At 31.7% G+C, this 23,777-nt stretch overlaps 2 protein-coding genes, 1 long non-coding RNA gene and 4 other non-coding genes across 8 annotated transcripts; 4 read left to right on the top strand and 3 right to left on the bottom strand.

Annotated features, from left to right (window-relative positions):
• Positions 1-91: 91 nt before the first annotated feature.
• TRNAK-CUU (transfer RNA lysine (anticodon CUU)) lies at positions 92-164 on the bottom strand. The gene has a single exon. It is a non-coding gene; the product is annotated as a tRNA-Lys (tRNA).
• Positions 165-459: 295 nt separating this feature from the next.
• Positions 460-4,924, bottom strand: LOC132614320 (UDP-glucuronic acid decarboxylase 5-like). Of its 2 annotated transcripts, none has more exons than XM_060328734.1 (13): positions 4,771-4,924; positions 3,088-3,187; positions 2,867-2,953; positions 2,675-2,762; positions 2,393-2,484; positions 2,195-2,259; positions 2,034-2,122; positions 1,780-1,857; positions 1,560-1,653; positions 1,395-1,461; positions 1,251-1,314; positions 1,117-1,157; positions 460-858 (listed from the first exon to the last, which is right to left on the bottom strand). In XM_060328734.1, the coding sequence occupies exons 2-13, from the start codon at positions 3,166-3,168 to the stop codon at positions 673-675; spliced, it is 1,032 nt and encodes a 343-aa protein (XP_060184717.1). In that variant the 5' UTR covers positions 3,169-3,187; positions 4,771-4,924; the 3' UTR covers positions 460-672. The 2 variants fall into 2 exon arrangements, with proteins under 2 accessions (XP_060184717.1, XP_060184718.1); XM_060328735.1 differs by lacking the exon at positions 4,771-4,924 and adding an exon at positions 4,457-4,587.
• A 1,392-nt stretch (positions 4,925-6,316) lies between these two features.
• TRNAH-GUG (transfer RNA histidin (anticodon GUG)) lies at positions 6,317-6,388 on the top strand. The gene has a single exon. It is a non-coding gene; the product is annotated as a tRNA-His (tRNA).
• Positions 6,389-6,739: 351 nt separating this feature from the next.
• Positions 6,740-10,500, top strand: LOC132615423 (uncharacterized). Its single transcript, XR_009572688.1, has 2 exons — positions 6,740-7,221; positions 10,035-10,500. It is a non-coding gene; the product is annotated as an uncharacterized LOC132615423 (long non-coding RNA).
• Positions 7,550-7,622, top strand: TRNAR-CCG (transfer RNA arginine (anticodon CCG)). The gene has a single exon. It is a non-coding gene; the product is annotated as a tRNA-Arg (tRNA).
• Positions 8,197-8,269, top strand: TRNAR-CCU (transfer RNA arginine (anticodon CCU)). Its single transcript has one exon. It is a non-coding gene; the product is annotated as a tRNA-Arg (tRNA).
• A 2,955-nt stretch (positions 10,501-13,455) lies between the features above and the next one.
• LOC132615700 (CASP-like protein 4C2) lies at positions 13,456-15,937 on the bottom strand. The gene is made up of 3 exons (XM_060330309.1): positions 15,539-15,937; positions 14,491-14,626; positions 13,456-13,852 (listed from the first exon to the last, which is right to left on the bottom strand). The coding sequence occupies exons 1-3, from the start codon at positions 15,757-15,759 to the stop codon at positions 13,631-13,633; spliced, it is 579 nt and encodes a 192-aa protein (XP_060186292.1). The 5' UTR covers positions 15,760-15,937; the 3' UTR covers positions 13,456-13,630.
• Between the last annotated feature and the right edge of the window lie 7,840 nt (positions 15,938-23,777).

Genomic DNA, 23,777 nt, shown 5'->3' with positions numbered 1-23,777 from the left:
ATAGCCTTTGACATTTTTAGAGTTTTTTTATTTCATTTAACTGAACTAAAGGTTACCATAATGACAAAAAAGAAAATATAGGATAAAATGACGCCCACCGTGGGGCTCGAACCCACGACCACAAGGTTAAGAGCCTTGCGCTCTACCAACTGAGCTAGACGGGCTTTGACTCTTTTAGCTCACAAAATCATTGAATTACCCGAGGCACCTTAAAAGTCATCTTGCTCTTTTCCATCCACTATGTATCGCTATATGCAGTCCAATACAAAAATCAATTGGTTCGCTAAACTAGCTATAGTGCCTAGTGCCATAGTTGCTTCACCTGTGTTTCATATATTGTCGTCCTAAGTTGCCATGTCACTCTAATTAAGCCCGTCTACATCCAGAATTATATTAGTTTCTCTAGTATCAGAAGTTGTCCAAAATTATTATGTATCGACCGATAAATAAAAAAAGAGATGCATAAAAACTTAATGAAAATTCAAAGAGGCAAGAAGATATTCGATACTCATGATTTAAAACTGGCATACATGCAGGTATGCAGCACTAAGACATACTGGCCATGCGATAAGACAGCGAGAGACAACTCAGACCAGGTAAACATCCTTATCATATAATGAAAACATAAAAGCATCTCTTTTAACAATTGTGTCGATAAGACCAGTAATAGCTTCAATTCTTTCTGGAGATACCAAGCCTGCCACGGAAATCGTCCTCCATAAGGGGAATACCATCGCGTAGTTTGATCGTTGGTTCCCATCCAAGTAGTTCTTTTGCCTTTGTGATGTCCGGCTTTCTCTGGCGAGGATCGTCCGGTGTATTTTCCACTGTGATAATTTGCACTTCTGGATTGATAAGCTGCAAAACAACAACAACAATAGTTAGAGGCATATCCAAGATTTTAACTTGATAGGTTCGACCTTTTTAAGGTTCTTAGAAGTGGACTTCTTGTATATTTAAATTTATGAGTTCATATATACTACGTATTTGTTGAAAGATAATGGATTATGATGAACCAGTTACCGAAGGGCTAGATCTGCCCCTAACAATAGTTTGTGGCAACAAATGTAAATGTGTTATGCAAATACATAGACGAGTGCAGGTTCAGCAGATTACCTCCTTCACGTTCTCAGCAAGTTCAAGCATTGTGAATTCACCTGATTGCAAGAAGATGAGTTATTTTAATTAAGTGATAAAATTGGAAAAGAAAGGGTTATGATCGGATATGCACCAAATAAACAGAAGCTAACCTGGATTCCCGATGTTAATTGGTCCAGTATTATCTCCCTCCATCAGCCGAATAAGACCATCAACCTTCATCATTTGGAAAGGAAGGTAAGAAAAAAGATAAAGAAATTATATGAACTTCAAATCACGTGGCTCATAGATTATACCATGTCGGAAACATAACAAAAGCTGCGGGTTTGTGTTCCAGGAAGCTGAACAGTCAAGGCTTCATCACTACAGAATTGCACAAGAGATAGGGTTGGCCATTGTTAATTCTCACAATGTGATTAAATATGGAAGAGTAAGAGTTATGGCGAGGTTCAGAATATTACCGAATTGCCTGGGCAATGAAATTGCTGACGACACGACCATCATCTATATTCATTCGCGGACCGTAAGTGTTGAAGATTCTAGCAATTCGTATTTCTGATACAGGCCATCATTTCAAAGATGTAAAACAATGCTTCAGAATGTAGAACTTTACGAAATGAAATACAATAGATTTGAAAGAAAACCATTCTCAAACATATACATGGAGGAAGTGCTATATACCAATTCCATGCTGCCTGTGATAATCAAACATCAAAGTCTCAGCCACTCTTTTTCCCTCATCGTAACAACTCCTAACTCCTGAAATTCACAAGCAACATTATTATAAGCAAACTTATGTTAGAGTGAGTCTAACAGAAAAGTTTTTAACGAAATAAACAAGTCTATCGTTAGATGCATTCTTGGGCAAATGATCAACGATTTGTTTAATGTCAAATAATCAGATAGTGCAATTTCAAAAAGCAGAATATGCATACCAATTGGGTTGACGTTTCCCCAGTAGCTTTCATCTTGAGGGTGAATAAGTGGGTCTCCGTAAACCTCGGAAGTTGATGTCAGTAAAATCCTGCTTGAATATTGATAGTTAGATGAAGATCTATTATCACAAGAATAATTGACGATAGAAGCAGATTCATACCTTGCACCAACTCTCTTGGCAAGTCCCAACATATTCAATGTGCCAATGACATTCGTCTTAATCGTCTGCAAATACCATAGAGCAAGTCAAAAATCAACAGAAAAACCACAGGCTTCATCTTTTAGGTTATCTAGATCCAAAGGAACATAGTGATAATATTGATGAAAACTTTGCAATACGGGGATCTTCATAACTGACCTTAACAGGATTGTATTTGTAAAAGATTGGGGAAGCAGGGCAAGCAAGATGATAAATTTGGTCAACTTCAATCAATAATGGCTCCGTCACGTCTGCATATCACATGAATATAAAGACAGATGATTAAAGAAAACTTTTTAGGAGCAGACATAAAAAAACTCAGAAAATAATTAGCGAATGGAGCTATTAATCGTAGAAACTGCTCAGAGATACTCGCAAGACAATTGTAGTACATCAAAATTTGAAAATGTGCAGAAAGTAGAACCACAAAGTGTGCTTTACCGTGACGAATTAACTCAAATCTTGGATGGCCAAACCATTGCTTTAGGTTATCCTTTGATCCCGTGAAGTAGTTATCCACAACAATCACCTAAGCATGACGCAACAAGTTTAGGTAAATGCAATTGTGTTTCTACTTTTATCTGATTCAGCGGTTGCAAACATATGATGTGAAGCCAGTGGTAAAGTACAAACCTCATTCTTTTCATTTTGCATTAGTCTGTCAACGAGGTGAGAGCCGATAAATCCAGCACCACCAGTCACCAAAATTCTCATGTTGGCCTGTGATTAGAAATTTGAAAGATACAAACAATAAAAACACAAGATATATCAAGATAAAAATGACAACCAAAAAAGAAAAAAAAAAAAAAAGATTCATCAACGAGATACTACATGAGGAGCCATGTCTACTATACCTGGAAAAATTTTGCTTTTCGTAATGGCGATGGTTCTGGTGGTGGTTTTGCAGATGCATTGTTGTCTCCATTGGAAGCCATTTATAGATCACTTCGATTTCTGCACCCAAGATGTCAAAAGTTCAAAACCATATAAACACTTTGCAAAATGTTCCAATTTTACAAAAGAGAAACCATGATTACTACATAACCATTACTTACAGAGTAACACAGATGCATAAAGAAAAAAATGGAAAATAAATTAAACAGATAAAAGCCACCATTTTCCCCAAAAGCCGACATATACATATGCATCAATCAATCAGCTAAACCTCACTTCAAAATTAATTGGGATCAGCGATATGAATCCTCTTTATTCTAATAGCCATAATGCCCCACCTAAATCAACACAATTAAAGGCAAGAGGTCTTTTATCCCAGAAAATTAACAACCCAAATCAAATATCAACAACTGCGGATAAAAAGGCTTTGTCTTTCCAGAGAATTAACACACCCAAATCAAATTTCATCAACAGAAGATACAAAGCAAACAACTTGATTCCGTATTCAGCAAAAAAAAATAAAAAAATAAAATACAATTTTCGATCATCTGATCACCTCTAAATGCTAATGTAAACAGAAAGAATAACAAGTCCAAGGCTCAATGCATGAATTTATAGATGAAAATCATATAAATAACGTGAAAAGCACGTAAATCAAGATCCCTAATCACACCAAACATACCAGCTAGACAATGATGGAAGAAATGAAAAAGGTGATGTTTGAACATAAAAGTGAAAAATCAAAGCATGTTACATTTATTTTCCACTGATACATCTACCATGTATACATAAAAAAGGTTAACTTTATTACACATTGTAATTTTACGACAAAGGGGGTTTTGGATGAACCCCTTCCATCCCCTAGCTCTGCCAACGCATCGCTTCACAAAGTAATTGGTGTCAGTTATATGAATCCTCTTTATTCTTTTTTTATCCCTCTTCAAGATCACCTAGTCCGACTAATCCGGATTAGTGCCATTAAAAACCAAACAAGGGTATTAAGGTTCCCTACCTAAGACGACTCCATTTCAAGGCTCAAAACCCGTGATCTCTCGTTAAAAAGGATAAACCTTTAACATTCCACCACACCCTTCACCAAAGGTGGTGGATCCTCTTTATAAATCAATCACAATTTATAATAGCAAGAATATGTATTTTTCAAACATTAACAACAAAGACAAATCAAATTTCAATTTTCAACAACAGAAGAAATTAAAAGGAGCAAATTTTCAAGGAATGAACACACACTAATCAAATTTCATCAACAGAAGATAAAAAAGCTAACAACTTGATTACATATCAGCAAATAAAAACACAATTTCTAATCACCTGATCTTCTTTAAAAGCAGCTAATGGAAACAGAAAGAATAACAAGTCCAGGGCTCAATGCATGAATGTATAGATGAAAATAATATAGATTCAGAGCAATTAACGTGAAAAACACGTAAATCAAGATCCTAAATCACACCAAACATACTAGCTAGACAATGATGGGAGAAATAAAAAAGTGACCTTTGAACATAAAAGTTAAAATTCAAAGCTTTTTAGCAACTCTAAAAAGACCCCACAACAGATCTGCATCTAATTTAATCAAAACAATCAAAAAGAAAATTGGGCAACAAAATATATTAATTATACATTACCTGGTGAATATGAGGAAAATGATGATGCTAATGTAAAATTAAGAGATATATAAACCCACAAAAAATTGGGTAGATGGTGGAGGAGCTGTAAATAATTGCTGGTAATAAAAATCTGTAAGTTTTCTGGTTGGAAAATAATAATAATAAATGTTGTGATTACTATATTTAGTTTATGAATTTATCTTGCCACGTTGGTTACATGTCAGAAGCGTAAACTAAACTGAACTTTCACGTTATCTTTCCAATCACAAAGAAACAACATAGGTTACGTAGTACTTTTTTGTCTGTACTCAAGATGTCCTAAAAGATGTTTAACATCACTACTCCTTCTATTTATTTCTACTTGACTTGACAAGTTTATTATGGAATAAAAAATAAAATAATAATTTTATTATATCACTTTTAATTGTTATTAAATAATTTAATGATTGAAATTAATAAAATATGTTTTAAAAGTTATGCAGTCAATAAGAATTTTTTGTACTCTTCAATCTAATAATCAATGATAAGGGTAAAATATGTATGAAAAGAGAAATTATCTATTGATTTTCCAAACTAGACAAGTGAAAATAGACTTTTTTAATATACATACCAAGTAAAAGTGGACGGAAGGAGTATATTTTTCTCTATTTTGGGAAAAAATTAAATTTGTGTTAAGAAAATTGGATATTAAATTTAACTCAATACCATAAATTCGTTCATGCAATGTGAATTGCCAAACTCATATAAAGAAAATCAAGTCCCCATCCACAATTAATTGGGGAACTAAACAATTTATTTATGTGTAATTAAAATAGAGCAATTTTATAATTAGTGTGCACTTGGTCCATCCATGTTGATACTTCTTCCTAGTTATTTGACGTTGGTGCAGATCCCCTCTGCTGCGGCACATGAAACATCTCATTCACGTACTAACACAATTATGTTGTTTTAAGGGATATTATCACTAATAAATTGTGTTTGCTTAAGGCTGGTTGAAAATGTTTTGTCATTTTACAAAGATTCCTTCATCTTTAATAATAGTAAAAACTGTTTTTTTTTTTTTGGAAGTAAAAAACTTTATTAATTACCCGACGGAGAATTACAAAACCAGGGGAGAAAACACTAGTTCAGCCACTCTCACGTGTATACACTAATTCAAAAGTAACAACTTTCCGGTTAGCCTAATAGGACCATACTTCTACTCTACAAGGAACTAACATGCTCAAATAAAGAAACACTATTTCTAATTCGAATACACAAATCATTCTTCAAAGTGTGCAACAATTTTTTCTTTGACTGACTCTTGTATTTCTGTCAATCCAGGTTGCATATTCAAAAGTAATAAATTTTTTTGAATATGAGTCCTTAAAATAATTCTTTTTTATATATAGGAAACTTTTAAACCACCCTACCGTATTTTTTAGGGTGAATTCGAAATATTAAAGGTTAAAGAATTTTGAATATGAGATGATTATTTTAAAAATTATTATATATAAAAAGTCTATGCCTTTTATCTCATTTCCGTTTAGTTTAGTAGTATAGTTTGTTTAATTCATGTCATCGAGTGGCTGTAGTTTAGTGGTGAGAATTCCACGTTGTGGCCGTGGAGACCTGGGCTCGAATCCCAGCAGCCACACTTGCATCTTTTTTCGGTTCTTTTAGGCCGTCGCTTTCAGTTTTGTATTTCGTATTTAACTTAAACCTTCAATTAGATTTGATTTAACTCCTTTTAATAAGTGTTTATTTAGCCTTTTTTAAGTCAAATCTCAATATATCAAGTTGATTGAAATTGTATTTTATATAGCATGTGCTAAAGCCTAATAAGTGAACCCTTAGGGATCGTTTGGTTGGTGTGAAGAATAAGCAAAAATAGTTTAATATATCAAGTTGATTGAAATTGTATTTTATACAGCATGTGCTAAAGCCTAATAAGTGAACCCTTAGGGATCGTTTGGTTGGTGAGAAGAATAAGCAAAAATAGTTTAGTTGGAATAAAAATTCGGAATAATTAATTTCGAGATTAGTTATCCCAGAATTGTAACCTTATTTTATCCCACCTTGAGGTTGAAATTAGTTATCCCGGTACAAGTTGTTTCCCAACCAAACGAGCCCTCAGTAGTTGTTTGGTTGGCAAACAAGTTATCTGAGTATTTATCCTAAGATTACTTGTCCCGAAATTTATTATCCCACCACCCCATAGAGATAAAGTAACAGTAAAATCTAGAGATAACTAATTCCAAATCAGTTATATTGCAATTTTATTCCAATCAAACATGAAATAAACTAATGTCAAAATTATTTATCCCTTCATCACTAGTACCAAACGAGCCCTTATATTTTAACACAGAGGGAGTAAAATCCAATATCATTTTTTTTTTCTATGTCCCATAAATCAGTTTTGACAGAGCAGGGGACCGATCTAAAATTTCCAGCAAATTCAATCTCATTGTACGTCTTATTCAAACAAAGGTACAAATCTCGATCTGTTAAATTTATACACACATATATCTATGTTTGATGTTTGATAATTGTGCATATTCATGTGAATATATATATATATATAGATCTGAATTTACATGTATCTCAGATTCTTGAAAAAAAGATTGAGTTTTTTTTGTCTGTTCTTCTGTGTGTCGTTTTGCCATTCATTTTGATTTTTTGTTTGCTTCGTACATGAATGGGGTTTTGATCGGCGAAAGTGGTACCCATTTCTGATGTTCTTTTGTCCCTTCCAATGTTAGTGTAAAAATTATTTAGTCATATATATATGAAGAAATGGAGAAGATAGTAACAAAGTGATCACATAGCATAGTGGATATCGCGTTAGATTCCGAATCTAAAGGTCGTGGGTTCGAATCCCACTGTGATCACTAACATACCTTTTTTAGCTAGCACCTGTTTTATTTTTCTTGGTTTCATACTTTGAATCGAGCCGAGGGTCTATCGGAAATAACTGCTCTATCCCACACAGGTAGGGATAAGGTCTGCGTACATCTTACCCTCCCCAGACCACACTTGTGGGATTACATTGCGTATACTAACATACCTTTTTTAGCTAGCACCTGTTTTATTTTTCTTGGTTTCATACTTTGAATCGAGCCGAGGGTCTATCGGAAATAACTGCTCTATCCCACACAGGTAGGGATAAGGTCTGCGTACATCTTACCCTCCCCAGACCACACTTGTGGGATTACATTGCGTATGTTGTTGTTGTTTCATATTTTGAATTTACATGGACTTAGTTAAACTTTTGCAGAAACCTTGCTTTTGTTGTTTGTTCTTTTGATTTTGTGTATCGTGATCGTTCATTTTGAATTTGTTTGCTTCTTACATGAATGGGGTTTTGATCGGTGAAGTGTTACCAATTTCTGTTTTTTTGTCCCTTTTGGTGTTGGTGGGAATTCATATTGAATAAATAAGGTAATGGAGATGATGGTAAGAAGTGGTCACATAGCATAGTGGATATCGCGTTAGATTCCTAATCTAAAGGTCGTGGGTTCGAATCCCACTGTGATCACTATATGCCTTTTTTTTCGCACCTGTTTTGTTTTCTTAAGTGGACTTACATGTTTTGTATTTGGGTTTGGAAATTGCATAACGATTTGAAATTACATGGACTTAGTTAGATCCTTGCAGAAAACTTGCTTTTGTCGTCTGTTCTTTTGTGTGTCGGCTTTCCTATTCATTTTGATTTGTTTGCTTCTTACATGAATGGGGTTTTAATCCAATTTCTCTTCTGTTATCGGTTTTCAATGGTGGTGGAAATGTAGTACTGAAATGTATAAGTGAATGGAGAATATAGTAAGAGGTGATAGCATAGTGGAGTGGATATTGCGTTAGACTCCGGATCTAAGCTCGTGGGTTCGAATCCAAATGCCATTGCTACATGCCTTTTTTTCACCTGTTTTTTTTTTCTTTTTCATGTTTTGTATTTGGTCTTGGAAGCTGCTTAATGATTTTTTTTTTCCTAATGTAATTATCTTGGAAATTTTACTTCTTTCTGTTGGGATATAAGCTTGAGGTGATTGATTTGAGAGACTGTTACTAGCTGCTTCCACTGCATATGTGCAAAATAGTTATGAAGTTGGTGCAACTGCTAGTAATTTTCGTTTTGATTGGGCATTTTACTAAATGATATGGGTAAATTATGCCACCAAGATATTTCTATTGGAAATGCAGGTTGGTTTTCACTTGATTGAGGGTTTTTGTTCCTATAATCATTGCCTCGGCATGAGATATGTTTGCGGAGTGAAATAAAAGGTTAAATTTTCCTTTTTTCGGTTTATTAGTTTAGGAGTTTGTTTGTGTCATGTGCTGCAAAAGTCTTTCTTTACCTTATCTGGGGAAAGTACACGAAAGTCTCAAGGGTGTTACTTGAACAATAAAAGCACTAGGAACAATTTCACCTTAACATTTTTAGTAAGTATAGATATGTGTGTTGTTCACCATGATATTATGTTTGTGAATTTGATGGCTGACAGTGCTAGATGCATTAGGTACATTGGCATGCAGAATTTTAAAGCTATTGAAGTGGCTCTTGATTTTAAGTGAATGTTATGCATATAGTAGGCACTTAACTTGGACAATGAGGCTTTTCTATTCGGTAAAGAGGAGGATGATAGGTCCTTTTAGAAATGGATAACTCAAAAGTTATCATCATTCTCATTGATGTGTAAATTATTCACTTGTTGCTTATAAATAATTTGGCTTTGTATTCTCTGTGATAGTCGGTAACTTGTACTCTCATCAGAATGTTGTGTATACTGTAGGAATAAGAAAGGAAGGATCCTTGCATATTCTTATGTTTTGTGGTGAATAATAAGAAGGATATTCTTCCCTGAGAGCTTGTCCTCAAAAGAGAAATAAAAAAATAGTCTAGTGTGCAATGGCATATGTTCAAATTCTTATTACTTTTGTGCTATACAAATATTCTGGCTCCAAAAAGAATCGAACGTTCTCTTGTTTCATGAATATTTTAGTCACTTTACCTGGTTACCATGAAAGATGCAGGGACTGGTGAAAAATAAAAGATTATTGCAGGAAGTGAACCTTTGTGTTTAGTGTACTAGTTTTCTTATATGGACTTCTTAATTCAATTAGTATCCGTTACACGATTAGTATCTTTTGTTCTTGTGATTTTGGAATGAATCCGTCCCTTGTTTTATTTCTGATCTGGTTTTTGGAAGCCAAGATCATTGCAAAGTTGTTGTAGACCTACTGTTATGTAACTAAACGTAGTCTCATTCTGTTCTAATTATTGACTCTTCATTTTTCACTTGCAGATAATGGATGACCAAGATCTAGGATTCTTTGCTAACTTTCTTGGCATCTTTATTTTCGTATCTGTTATTGCTTATCATTATGTAGTGGCTGATCCCAAGTACTCAGGCAACTAACTGATGCCAAGCAGTTCCTTTCTGGTCTCATAGAGTCGAGCTTTAATTACTTGATATCTTCCAAATTGTGAACCTGGTAGCACTTAATCTAATGCAAACATTCTGAGGAAAATGTGCTGGTATTTGTGTCTGGACGTTGAGCGTTAACGCTGGAATATGCAAAATCATTGGTAACACTTGGATTTTATTTTTGTTCCTGGAGACAGATTTTATTTTTGTTCCTGGAGATTTAATTTCTATCTTGAAAGGTAAATCATAATCTTTTGAGCAGCTTTTCCAATCCTTTATATATCTGAATGTCAATACTTCCATCATTGGTTTTGTAATATTTTGAGACGGGATGCTCTTTAAACCCGCTTTTCCCATCCGTATACATTTTGTTACTATTTGAGATAAAAAATTGTTTTAGAAGAACAAAAATCTCTGCAAAATAATACAAGCAAATCAATTTCGTTTCATCAATCTACACTCCAGTTTTCCAGTCTTCCGCTGGTCAAATCGAGCTTTTTCTACACCCATTTTTGCATGTGAAAGTGGGAAGTCGAGGCTGCTATGTTTTTACCTAAAACTAATATTTTTTTAAAAAAAATCCATTAAGTGCTGGACCAAGAGCTAGAACTTAGTGGCGAAGGCACAAAAATTGGGTAGCAATTGGATTCCAGTTTTGAACTCTAATATGTGACCAATAATGGGTTTGGTACATACACTATATGTTCAAGTTCACAGATGAAAAATGCAATTACAAAGTACAAGCTTCAAATTCCCACAATCGGACCGAGGATTGAAATGAATTAAATTGCATTTCTGCCATGCATGAACTTAATTCCTACGAAACTTATGCCGGATAAGGTAAAGTTTCTATGTTAACTTTGTTTGAAAAAACAAAGTTTCTATACCTTGTGAAATTAGGTCATAAATAGGGTAGACTGAATTTCTTTTTGAGTCAATTTCTCAAATGGTCATTGAACTTATAGAAAAATTCTACTAAAGTAACTTTTGAATTTTTTTGGACAATAAGGTCATCAAACTATGTCCATATTTCCAAAAAGGTAAAACATTCCATTTTTGGACATAAGACCCCTTGACTTATTTTTAAATTATATAACCCATTTGAATAGTTTTATTTTATTTTCAAAAGGTGAAAAATATTAATTCAAACAAAATTTTTAGAATATTGCAAAATTGTGTCTAAAGTAGAAAATAAAAGGATATAGTTGAATGATAGTAGAATTAAGCACGACGCTTAATTATAGATTTTTTAATTGATCATAAATAATTTTTCCGGATATATAAAATTTCCGATTATCAAAAAAAAATATTTACTATTTTTATTTTCTTGAAGATGAACTTGTAATATCTTGATTTTATTTAACTACTACAAATAAGTGGATTACAATTAATATAAATATTTTATATTTTTAGAAAGCATATATATAACCAATTGTAAAAATGTTTTCATTTTTACGATGTAGTTATCCAACACAATTTTTTCTTTGAGAAAATTTATCTAAATATTATACATGCATCATACATCTATATAACGTCTCATGTGTTTTAATTATGTCCAAGCACTTTCATTCAGTAAAATATTTAACTTCCTGCTTTGAGCAATAGAAAAAAAAAAAATAGTTCAAAAGAAGTTGATATAACAAAGAAAATCTTATAGCATACTTAAAGTTTTATTCTTATAACTTGAAATAATACTTTGATTTTTTATTATTAAAACATGAAAATATTATTTGAACAAGAATTTCGGAGTACCGAAAAATTGTGCCTAGATAATGACTTTTGTAATTTAAAAATGGGTTAAGGGAATTATGTCCAAAAATGGATTGTTTTACTTTATTGGAAACAAGGGCATAGTTTGATGACCTTATTATCCAAAAAATATCAAAAGTTACTTTAGTAGAACTTTTTTACAAACTCAATGACCATTTGAGGAATTGACTCATTTCTTTTTTTATCACTTAAAGTGTCGAAGGAAAAAATTAAAGACCAGCAATTTGAGGGACGAAAATTAAAGGCCACCCCAGGATAGGGGCATTCGTGTGAATTGCCCAGTTGAAGACATGCAAAAATATTTGAACTTAAGCCTCCTATAATTGAAGTGAGGAAAAAATAAAATATTTGAACTTCAGCCTACTATGATTGAAATGAGAAAAAAATGACTGAATGGTTTAACACCAGCTACTCTATGTCTGAAGTTGTCTAAAACGGATACATACGCAAAAAATAAAAAAAAAGGACACAAGTTAAATGGTGGTGCCAAATGTGGAATTATCGTCAATCTACAAAACTTACCGAAGTACACAAAAATGATTTTAAAAGCTAATTTATCTTTTTTACAAATAAAATAGTAGTATTTCTATTTTACTTCATGTCAAGAATATAATCGATTAATCCATGAAATACTTTACTTTCCACCGGCACAAATAGTGAAATAATATACCATTTTCTATAACTTGCACCCAAAGAAAGAAGAAAATAAGCAATATATATTAGACCCACACCATTTGACTTTTATTTACTCATCTTTAGTCAATTTTTAGGAATCATTATCAACTGTGTTATTGCTTAGGAATCATTATCAATGAGAAAAAAATGACTGTTTTACTTTACTTCATGTCAAGAATATAATCAATTAATCCATGAAATACTTGTTACTTCCCACCAGCACAAATAGTGAAATAATATACCTCTCTAATTGTTAGTAAGTAAATGAGTTAAGCTAGATTAAATCAATGGTTAAGAGCCTGTTTGGATGGGCTTATGCATATAAGTTGTTTGCAGCTTATAAACTAAAAAAAATAAGTTGGGGTAATCTAACTTATTTTTTTTTGACTTATAAGCTGTTTTCAGCTTATAAGCTGCTTTAGATAACCTAAATCAAATGGGCCCAATTATTTTTTTGAGCTTATTTTAAGCACAAAATGACTTTAAGCTGGTCAGCCAAACACTCAAAAAAACTTAAAACAGCTTGCAACTTATAAGCCAATCCAAACGGGCTCTAATTATACCTATTTATTAGACCACCGTCAAAGTCTTCCTAGTCAACATGGTCTATAATTTGCACCTAAAGAAAGAAGAAAATAAGCAATATATATTAGACCCACACCACTTGACTTTTATTTACTCATCTTTAGTCAATTTTTAGGAATCATTATCAACTGTGTACAGAAATTTAAAAATTGCATCCTATCACAATAATTAAATGAGATAGTACTTGTTGATAGTGAGGTGATAAAAAAAGAATAAGTATACATTTCTCTAATTGACGTGAAGGGAAAACATAATTTTAAAATATTAATTTATTTACACATGAAATCGAGAGCCATTGATAATAAAACTTACTGAAAAATTGTATCCTATCAAAATAACAAACAAAAAGGAATAGTACTATTTTGTTGATAATGGGATGATTAAAAAAAAAAAAGAACAAGATTACATTTCTCTAATTGATGTGAAGGGGAAAATAATTTATTTTACACATGAAATCGAGAGCCATTGATAATAAAACTTACGACCCGGAAACCTGACAAGAGTGAGGAAAAGCCCAGGAACATGAACCCGGCGAATCCAAGGGCTATTGAGATATCCGATTGTACACAGAACGCATTGTTAACCGTACACGTGTCTATCTCCCTCAACGTCCGAGCCAACGACGTTCCCGCCGATTCCGCTGACAGTAACAAGTACGCAAAAACCTACACACACAGAATAATGCAAAATTGGCTTTGTATTTCACAAATTTCCGCAAAAACGAGACTAAAAATTAAGAAGTAAAAAAAACATTGATAAGTGAAATACACGGTTCATTTTTACTTGTTCAGGCCTCTTAAACAGCAATAAATAAAATGATAATTTTACTATATTACAACTATTACTCTCAATTTAGGCGGCATCTCCTGAATTTCTAGATTCAAACAAGTGTTTATTTGATCGTAATTTCTTCATAGATTTTTTAAATATTTTGAATTTTGAATTATTATGATTTATAGTGCTTTTTATGTAGTTTTCAAATTATGTAAATTTTATTTTTAAAAAATTAAAGATTTCATGCACGAACGCACCATCAAAATTAAACCGTTTGACTCTCGAATTTCAAATTGTGCCATATAAATTGGGACAGAGAGAGTGAAATGAGCTAAATAATTGTAACATACTTTAAAAGTTGGATAATCACTAACAATTTCTTGAAATTTCTAATCCAATAATTAATAAAAAGGTAAAAACGATATGATATGTTAAATTATCTCTTGATTTTTTAAACTGGATAAATAAAGTGAACAGTCTATTTTTAATATAGTAAACAAGTAAAAATAGACCGGGAGTATTTAGGAACCTGATCGTGGCCGAAATCGAACCAAACTTGTACAACTTCAGGGAAAACGGTGGCGCCTCTTGAAATCTCCCAAACGGATCCTCCTACTTCGAAGAGTGAATATAATGCAACAATTGCACCAGCAACAGCCACAAACCTACAAAGCAAAAACAAAAAGTTTTACTAAAAACAAAAACAAAAAAAAATCAGCAAATTTGAACTCCGCGTACTAAAACGGCGTCATTTTAACAGTATTCCATTTTTTTTTGGCTAATGAGCAAAAACTCACTTAAGAGCCTGTTTGGATGGGTTTATGCTTATAAGCTGCAAACAACTTATAAGCTAAAAAAATAAGTTGGGTAGTCTAACTTTTTCAGCTTATAAGCTGGATAAGCTAAGTCAAATGAGCCCAATTATTTTTTTGAGCTTATTTTAAGCACAAAATGACTTTAAGCTGGCCAGCTAAACACTCAAAAAAACTGAAAACAGCTTATAAGCCCATCCAAACGGGCTCTAAATCTCAAGTCGAGTATAGAAATCATCGCGTGTTTATCAGTTAAAGCAACAAAAAACCCAGCAAATTTGAACTCCAGAGTATAGAAAAGACGTCATTTTTTCAGTATTCCAATTGTTTTTGCTAATGAGCAAAAAACTCAACAAAATTTGAACTCCAGAGTAATAAAATGACGTCAATTTATCAGTATTCCAAGTTTTACTAATGAGCAATGAACTCCAGAGTACTAAATCGACGTCATTTTATCAGTGTTCCATTTTTTTTTTGCTAATGAGCAAAACATCCATCAAATTTCAACTCTGGAGAATTAAAATCTCAGTAAAAGTACTAAAACGACGTCATTTGTTATAAGTATTCCAATTTTTATCCATCAAATTTGAACTCGGAGATTTAAAATCGTCCTGTTTATCAGTAAAAAAAACAAAAAGCAAAAAATTCGGAATATTTGAACTCCGGATACTAAAAACGACGTCACTTGATCAGTATTCCAATTTTTTGTTGCCAATTAATGAGCAAACATGAAATTTCAGCGTTTCATCAAAAGGCTGGTATTACCTGAAGGCATCGAAGTGATGCCACTGAGGCAAATCATCGTCACGTCGAGAATTAGTGAACATGAAAATAGCAGAAGCAAGTGAGAAGCAAAAACAAGCGAATCGAAAAACGATAACCAAAATGTTGAAACGCCGTAGCTTATGTACAGACACGCTTGAATGGAAGTGCGACGGCGAAGGTGTATCAACGACGCCGTTTCGAACCTGAGGTGATCTCATCATCTCTTTCTCTTACTATTTTTCTCTTCAGAATTAACGGTGCATTGATAGGTAATAATGACAAGGTAACGACGTCGTTTACAAGGTTTACTTTACTGATAGAGAGAAAAAAGAGAGAATATGTCTCTGTAAAGAAAGAGAGAGGAAAAGGAGAAGAAGGTGACAAAAGGAATAACAGAGCAAAGAAGTATGAACACTAATAAGGTGTCGTTTGGCAGGAATATAGAAAATGTAGAATTTGTGGGGTCCAGCCTCATAAATTGAGGAAAAAAAAATCTTCCCTTTTCATAGGTGCAAATCTCCACTTCTTTAAAATGGCAATAAACGTTAAAGAATTGGCACTGGTCAATTAATGTCAAGAGAAAATTGACACACTCCATCCCTATAAATAAGGAGCTCTTGATCAGTTTACAAACACAAAAAAAAAACACCAATCTCAAACAAATAGATATGAGTACTCAGAGTGCGGAGTGAGGTATATCATAAACTGTGTAAGAAAACAATCTGTGAAGAAAAATAGAGTGTGAGAGATATTATAGTGAAGTGGGAAAAATTAAAAAGAGTGTTATTTCTTTTGAGTGTGTAGTGGTCTTTAGAGTATTTATACTCGTGACTACACAGTGTAAAATTTCTTACTATAGTGATATCAGCTGCTCCTCTTGGCCATGATTTTTCCTTTATTCAGAAGGGTTTCCACGTAAAATCTTGATGTCATTATTGCTTCATTTTATTCTTGTTGATTTAACCATAACTTAATGTTCCGCGTTTATCGCTAATACCGTAAATAGAAGGATTAAATAATGATTGGATTATTTTTAGTGAATATATTTCTTATTCATAGATATTTGGTTCATTAAATTAAAAATAGGATAAAAGATTAAATTTGTCTGCAAAATAAAATAGATTTATCATCCGTTAATAGTTGAAGTCAAATATGCACTCGCTATTACTAGTTAGGGTCAAATTTGCCAACTGTGTTAGATGAAATAAATTTGCCCTTATTTTTAACCGTAGAAGCTAGCTACCGATGATTCACGGGTTACTCAACTAAAGATTAGTTTTTTTTAAAATGAAGAGTAAATTTTGAACCTCGTGCATCGTTCAAGAGCAAATTTGACTCCTTCGCTGCTTACGAGCGAATTAAATTCATTAAATTTCAATTCGGAAGTACTAAAACGACGCCGTTAAACATCAAAGGCTGTTTTGGTTACTGTTTTTGGTTCTCCTGAAAGGATAGAGAGCGAAAAAGAGAGAATATATGTCTGTAAAGATAGAGAGAGGAAAAGGGTAGTGAGTAAAGGAGTATTCCCACTAATAAGGGGTTGTTTGGGAAGGATATAGAAAATGTGAAATTATAATACTCCTTCGTCTCAAATTATTTGTCCTTTTAGAAGGGATATTTGACCTACTTTACCCTTATTTATATCTGAGTTATAATTTCTCTTCATTAAATATTTACTCTACTATTTATGTGTAACCTGAGAAAATTCTACTAAAAATAAAATGGGGAAAAACTAATTAATTGTGCTTTGAACTTCGAAAATTACGGAGGATCTCACGTGATGTATCCTTGAAAGATAAGCTAATATATATATATATCGAATTTGACTACGTTGATAAAGACAATGCTATGCATGTAAGATGATGTATTCATATGTGAATTCTTGATTCTCTTTGTAAAATATATTTTGATTTTCAGTTATTTAATTTTAATTTCAGTTATTGTGATTTGTAGGGTCTTGTGCCAACCATATTTGAGTTAAAAAAAAATGAAATTCATAATATATGTTATGTAAGGCGGATTGTGTTTGATAGACACACTTGAAGCCAAGTTCAGAAGTTCAATAGAAACAACATTTAATTGGATGTTAAAATAAAAAAATAAAAAAAGAACAAATTTAGAGAACATATGCATTAAGCCTAAAATTTAAAGTCACAGGATAAAACAGAGTCCGGAGCTAAAATGGCATATTTTTACAGCAATTAGATCAAAATAGGTTGTCTTTTTTTTTTATACCCAAATGGGTATTTTGTTGATCATTCAACGAAATACCCCAGTTACTCTTCATAGCAGCAACTCTTTTTTTTTTTTTTTTTTTTTTTTTTTTTTTGCTATTTCGTGGATTGTTCCACGAAATAGCTTTTTTTTTAAAATTTTTTTTTGCATTTCGTGGAACAATCCACGAAATAGTTTTTTTTTTTTTTTTTTAATTTCGTGAAAAAAATGATTTTTTTTTTTACATATCATGACACAATCCACGAAATAGATGTTTTTTTTATTTTATTTCGTGAATAAAAAAAGAAATAGGAAATTATAATTTTTTTTTTGTTTTTGCATTTCGTGTATTAAAAAACGAAATAGGATAAATTTTTTTCTAATTTCGTTCGTATAAAAAGGAAATTGGAAAATATATATATATATATATATATATATATATATATATATATATATATTATTTCGTGTATTAATGAAGGAAATTGATTTATTTTTTTATTTTTTTTGCATTTCGTAATCTAATGAACGAAATAGGTTTTTTTTTTTTGTATTTAGTGAATAAAAAAACGAAATAGGAAATTATATACATATATATATATATATATATATATATATATTGCATTTCGTGTATTAAAAAACGAAATAGGAAAATAATTTTATTTTCATTTCGTTTATATAAAAATGAAATAGGAATATATATATATTTCATTCATGTACCAATGAAATATTTCGTGGATTGTTCCACGAAATGCAAAAAAAAAAAAAAAAAACAGTTTTATTTATATTAACGAAACTGTTTTTTTTTTTAATTTAAAACTGTTTTTTTTTATTTTTTATTTTGCATTTCGTGGAACAATCCACGAAATATAAAAAAAAAAACAGTTTTTTTATATATTTTTGAAATTGATCTTATATATATATATATATTCCAAATTGATTAAAAGCCATTTTTTAATTTTTTTAAAATATATTTTTCAAAAAACTTAGTGTTTAACTGTAAGGTTATTTTAGTCAACTTTATATATCGAGAAAATTAGTCAGCTTTATTTTCAAAAATTGAAACCGCAGAAGTGAAATTGACATTCACAGATACATTATCCCTGGATTTTTACGTTGAAATCTATTGCGTATCATCATCTTATAAGTAAATAAAACTGAAAATTTCATGCCAATTTGGGGAAAAATTGAAATTGAATGTGATAAAAGGCGTTTTTTTAAAACTCGGCTCGGTCAAACCGCCTTATGGCAGTTTGTGTGCATAGATCTCGGAAAAATACCCAAAATCAAAAAAATAATCGCGTAAATCGGACGTCCGAGCGCAAAGTTATGACCATCTAAAGTTTGACGACTTTAGTTTTTCTCCCTATATTTTTTAGAATTATATTTATATTTAAAATAAAGTTATGTCTTGACTTTACAATTTTTTTTTTCGATTATTAAAAAACGAAATAAGATTTTTTTTATTTCGTGAATATATAAATGTTTTTATAAATGAAACACAAAAATATATATATGTATATTCATCATATTTCATTGGTACATATATATATATATATATGTATATAATTTCCTATTTCGTTTTTTTATTCACTAAATACAAAAAAAAAAAAACCTATTTCGTTCATTAGATTACGAAATGCAAAAAAAATAAAAAAACAAATCAATTTCCTTCATTAATACACGAAATAATATATATATTTTCCAATTTCCTTTTTATACGAACGAAATTAGAAAAAAATTTATCCTATTTCGTTTTTTAATACACGAAATGCAAAAACAAAAAAAAAATTATAATTTCCTATTTCTTTTTTTATTCACGAAATAAAATAAAAAAAAACATCTATTTCGTGGATTGTGTCATGATATGTAAAAAAAAATCATTTTTTTCACGAAATTAAAAAAAAAAAAAAAAAAAAAAACTATTTCGTGGATTGTTCCACGAAATGCAAAAAAAAAAAAAAAAAAAAAAAAAAAAAGCTATTTCGTGGAACAATCCACGAAATAGCAAAAAAAAAAAAAAAAAAGAGTTGCTGCTATGAACAGTAACTGGGGTATTTCGTTGAATGATCAACGAAATACCCATTTGGGTATAAAAAAAAACACAGCCTATTTTGGTCTAATTGCTGTAAAAATATGCCATTTTGGCTCCGGACTCGGATAAAACATAACATGATTCTTCATGAAAGGATAGAGAGAGAGAAAAAGAGAGAATATGTGTGTAAAGATAGAGGAAAAGGGAAAGAAGGCGACACAAGGAATAACTAACAAAACAAAGGAGTATTCACATTTCACACTAATAAGGGGTCGTTTAGGATGAATCTAGAAAATGTGGGATTATTTTATTAACAACAACATATCTAATGTAATTCGATAAGTGAGATTTATGAAAAGTGGTGTCTACGCAACCTTACGTATTTGATTACCATGTTTAATTTTAGGATTGGTGGTTTGGTTTGTATCTAGACTAAAATGTGGGATTATAATACAAAGATTAAATAAATGAATGTTTGGTTCAATAAACCTGAAATGAGCTATACAAGATAAGATTATAATAAATAAAAATATATATTTGGTTTAAATTAGATGAACTTGGATAAATTTTTGTTTCTAATTTTAATCTTATTTTTCTTAAAAGACTTTGGAGAAACGTTGAATAAGTGTAAATTTCGTGATTTTTATTCCGGAATTACTAATCCCAAGAGTGTTATTCCATATAGAGTGTGGTATAAAAATAATAATAACATAATCGTGGTATAAACAATTAGAGTATTGCTAATCTCGAAATTTAATGGAACATGCTTTGATTCTGCAAGCGGTTCAGTACAAACGAAGAAATTTCGAGCAAAAGGGTTGGAACTCACTGATAGGAAAGGAGAGAAAAACAAAGCAATACCACGAGCTCCTCACACGAGCTCGTACACATGTAAAATAGAAGAATCCTTACCTTAGATATCTAAGAGCTACCCTTTTACACCTAACTTCACCTTGAAAAAAGCTCTAATCCAGCAACCAAGCAAAAGAGATAAGCTACGCAAGCACCACGGGATTAATGAGGGGGAAACCACGTCAAAATTTTGTTAACCTTTACCTAGATGATGGGGGAAACCCTTAGAGAGTATTTGTGAGTAAACGAAGGTATTTCTACCAAATATGAGATTATCTTGCATTTTATTGCGAAAATATTGTCTCATATTCTTGTAACTAGACAACCCCTAACAATATAAGTTAGGTATATAATCTTTGTCCTTTCGTTAATAATATGTTTACAGTTAAAGTTAAAAGTTTATGAAATGATAATATAAAATTTACTATATAATTATATCAATTGTAAGACAATTACAAGTCTTATGGTTAAGATTAATCGGTTAATTAATAAAAATGACAACAACAACAACATACCCAGTACCCACTAAGTGGAATCTGGAGAGGGTAGAGTGTACGCAGATCTTACCACTACAAGTGCCTGATTATCATGGTTAAACTACACTTTCAATGTAAAAGATCTTATATAGTATGACTTAAATCTGGTTAAAATTTAAGTTACGTACTATCAGTGAAATGAATTGTTACATTATAAATTCAATTTAATCAGATATATATTAATCTGTTTTTGTTAAATATATTTAGAATTTTAAATCAGTTTAATATAATGATAGTGCATAGAGTACTTCTGTACAGGGGTGGGCATGGTATGGTAGATACCGATTACCATACTGAAATTGAATTTTTTTATACCGCGATTTTGGTATTATGATATTTGGTACGGTATTTGGTATGCATTTTTAAAAAGTTTGGTATTCGGTATTTATAAAGAAAATACCGAAATACCGAATATCATACCGAAGTATATAATTACATATACAATTCATATATCTTAGTATTATAATACTAATAAATATATAAACTAGTATTATTAGAAAACTAATTGTTTTAACTTTTAACCTTGAAACTTTGACTACACTATCTTGATTTAAAGGTCTTTTTTTGTGTAATTGATTTATGAAGGGAATTGCTTGTACTTTCTTTTGAATATTTTTACATGTTTAAGGCGTTTAGTACATAATAATTGAAACGTTTATTAATTAGCGGAAGTCATAATTCGATATGAGTATATGTAAGTCGAAGTCGACAAACTATGGTACCGATTTACCGTACCTTAAAATACCGAAATTGAACCTTAAAATACCGAACCATATCAAATTAATTTGATACGGTAATAGTATAATATTTTTAAAAATCAAAAATTAAAATTACCATATCAAAATTTCAAATACCGTACTGTGCCCATCCTTACTTTTGTATGCGGTACTTTCTTTGTTTCTTCGTTTTCAGTTTTCACACGCACTTAATTTGAAAGTGTTCAAAGTACGTATGCTGCTTTCTACACGTGCTGTATCTAGCAAGTAGCTTTTGTTTATTCCTTCAGTCTCATTTATGTGACTTTACTTAATTGGGCGCACAATTTAAGACAGAGAAAACTTTAGTCATAGTCATAGAACAAACTTTACATATTCATGTAATTAAATTATCTTACTAAGATTAAAATAAAAAAATAAGAATTAGATTAGTTTTAAATATATAAAAATATATAAAATGTATCATTTTTGGGGCATATCAAAGAAATTCGTGCAAGAAAGAGGGAGTAATATTTCCAATAGTACTTTTTATTTTTGAGTTTCTCACTCAGTGTATGATATTTGCTTGAATCCAATTAATTCAGATTCACGTTAAAATTTCATATAGTGAGTGTAAAGCACTCCCTACTGAAAGCAATTCTATTTTCAGGACTCGAATTTAAAATATTTTATTATAAATTAACAGATACTTACTATCCTATAACAACTTCTGATGGTGTTGTGCGGTTAATCAGCATGTGCATAGTGAAGTTGCTGCAAGTTCCTTTCCTGTTATTTAGTATTTATATCGGTCTATCGAAGTTTGAATTTTGCTGGTGTCCTTTTGATCACTTACCCCTGTTTGAATGGTGGTTCCCATGGTTCATTAATGTATGGTTTTGTATGAAAACATATTTATTTTCATTGTTTTTAAAATTATGTGGTATGATGTTGTAAATTCGTGGTTCATCCCATAGTTATATAATCATGAAAAGTCCCAATTTTTGTAACCACGAATTTAGTGATTTTTCCGTGGTTACGTATTTTATTTTTCCATTATACCCCACCCTCCACCCCACCCCACCCTACCACTCACCCCTACCCTTATCCCACAACCACCCATGTCACCCCACCCACCCCTCCACTACCCACTACCCCTCACCACCACCCAACCCCCCCTACCACCCACTACCCCCATCCTCATCCCACTACCCCTCACCACCACTACCCCCACCCTCATCCTACCCACCCCTCCACCACCCCCACTCACTACCTACTTATTTTTTAAAGTTTCTATTTTATTCTTTACCTGAGTTTTATTAATATATATAAACTAATTTCTAATCAAGAGTTAAGGGTATTTTAGTAAACTTACAAGTTATTATACAGTATCATACAGTCAAACCAAACAATACAAATGTTATTAAACCACAACAAACGATACAGTCTATCCAAACATTGTGTTCATTAATACAATACAATACAATACAACACCATACTGTATCAAATCATACTGTATATTAATGAACCACGGGAAACAACCATCCAAACAGAAGCCGCAACTGGTTGACTCATATTGCTCTTTGTAGAACATCTTTTTGTCTTCGAAGAAAACATTAAACATGTCTTCTACACACCATTTTTTATTTAATTGTAAAAAAAATAAAAAATGAAGGTAAAAGTTGAAACCAACAGAGAGGCTCTAGGTTCTCTCTAAGTTAACTCCATCTCTTTATTCATTTTCCAGTTGGTCTGTTTGTTTGATTAAGTAATTAAATTGAGAGGGTGTAATTACACTCTCCAATTCTCGAGAGGAGGGAGGGGGGGGGGGGGGGGGGGGGGGGAGGGGATGAAAATTGGGTGTAATTATACCCTGTAATTCCAGAGTTACTTTTCAGTTTCTTTCTTTT

Source organism: Lycium barbarum, chromosome 10 (genome assembly GCF_019175385.1).
Source record: "Lycium barbarum isolate Lr01 chromosome 10, ASM1917538v2, whole genome shotgun sequence".
Taxonomy (NCBI): Eukaryota; Viridiplantae; Streptophyta; class Magnoliopsida; order Solanales; family Solanaceae; genus Lycium; species Lycium barbarum.
The sequence above is the reverse complement of the archived record's forward strand: the minus strand, read 5'-3'. Positions and strand labels throughout refer to the sequence as shown.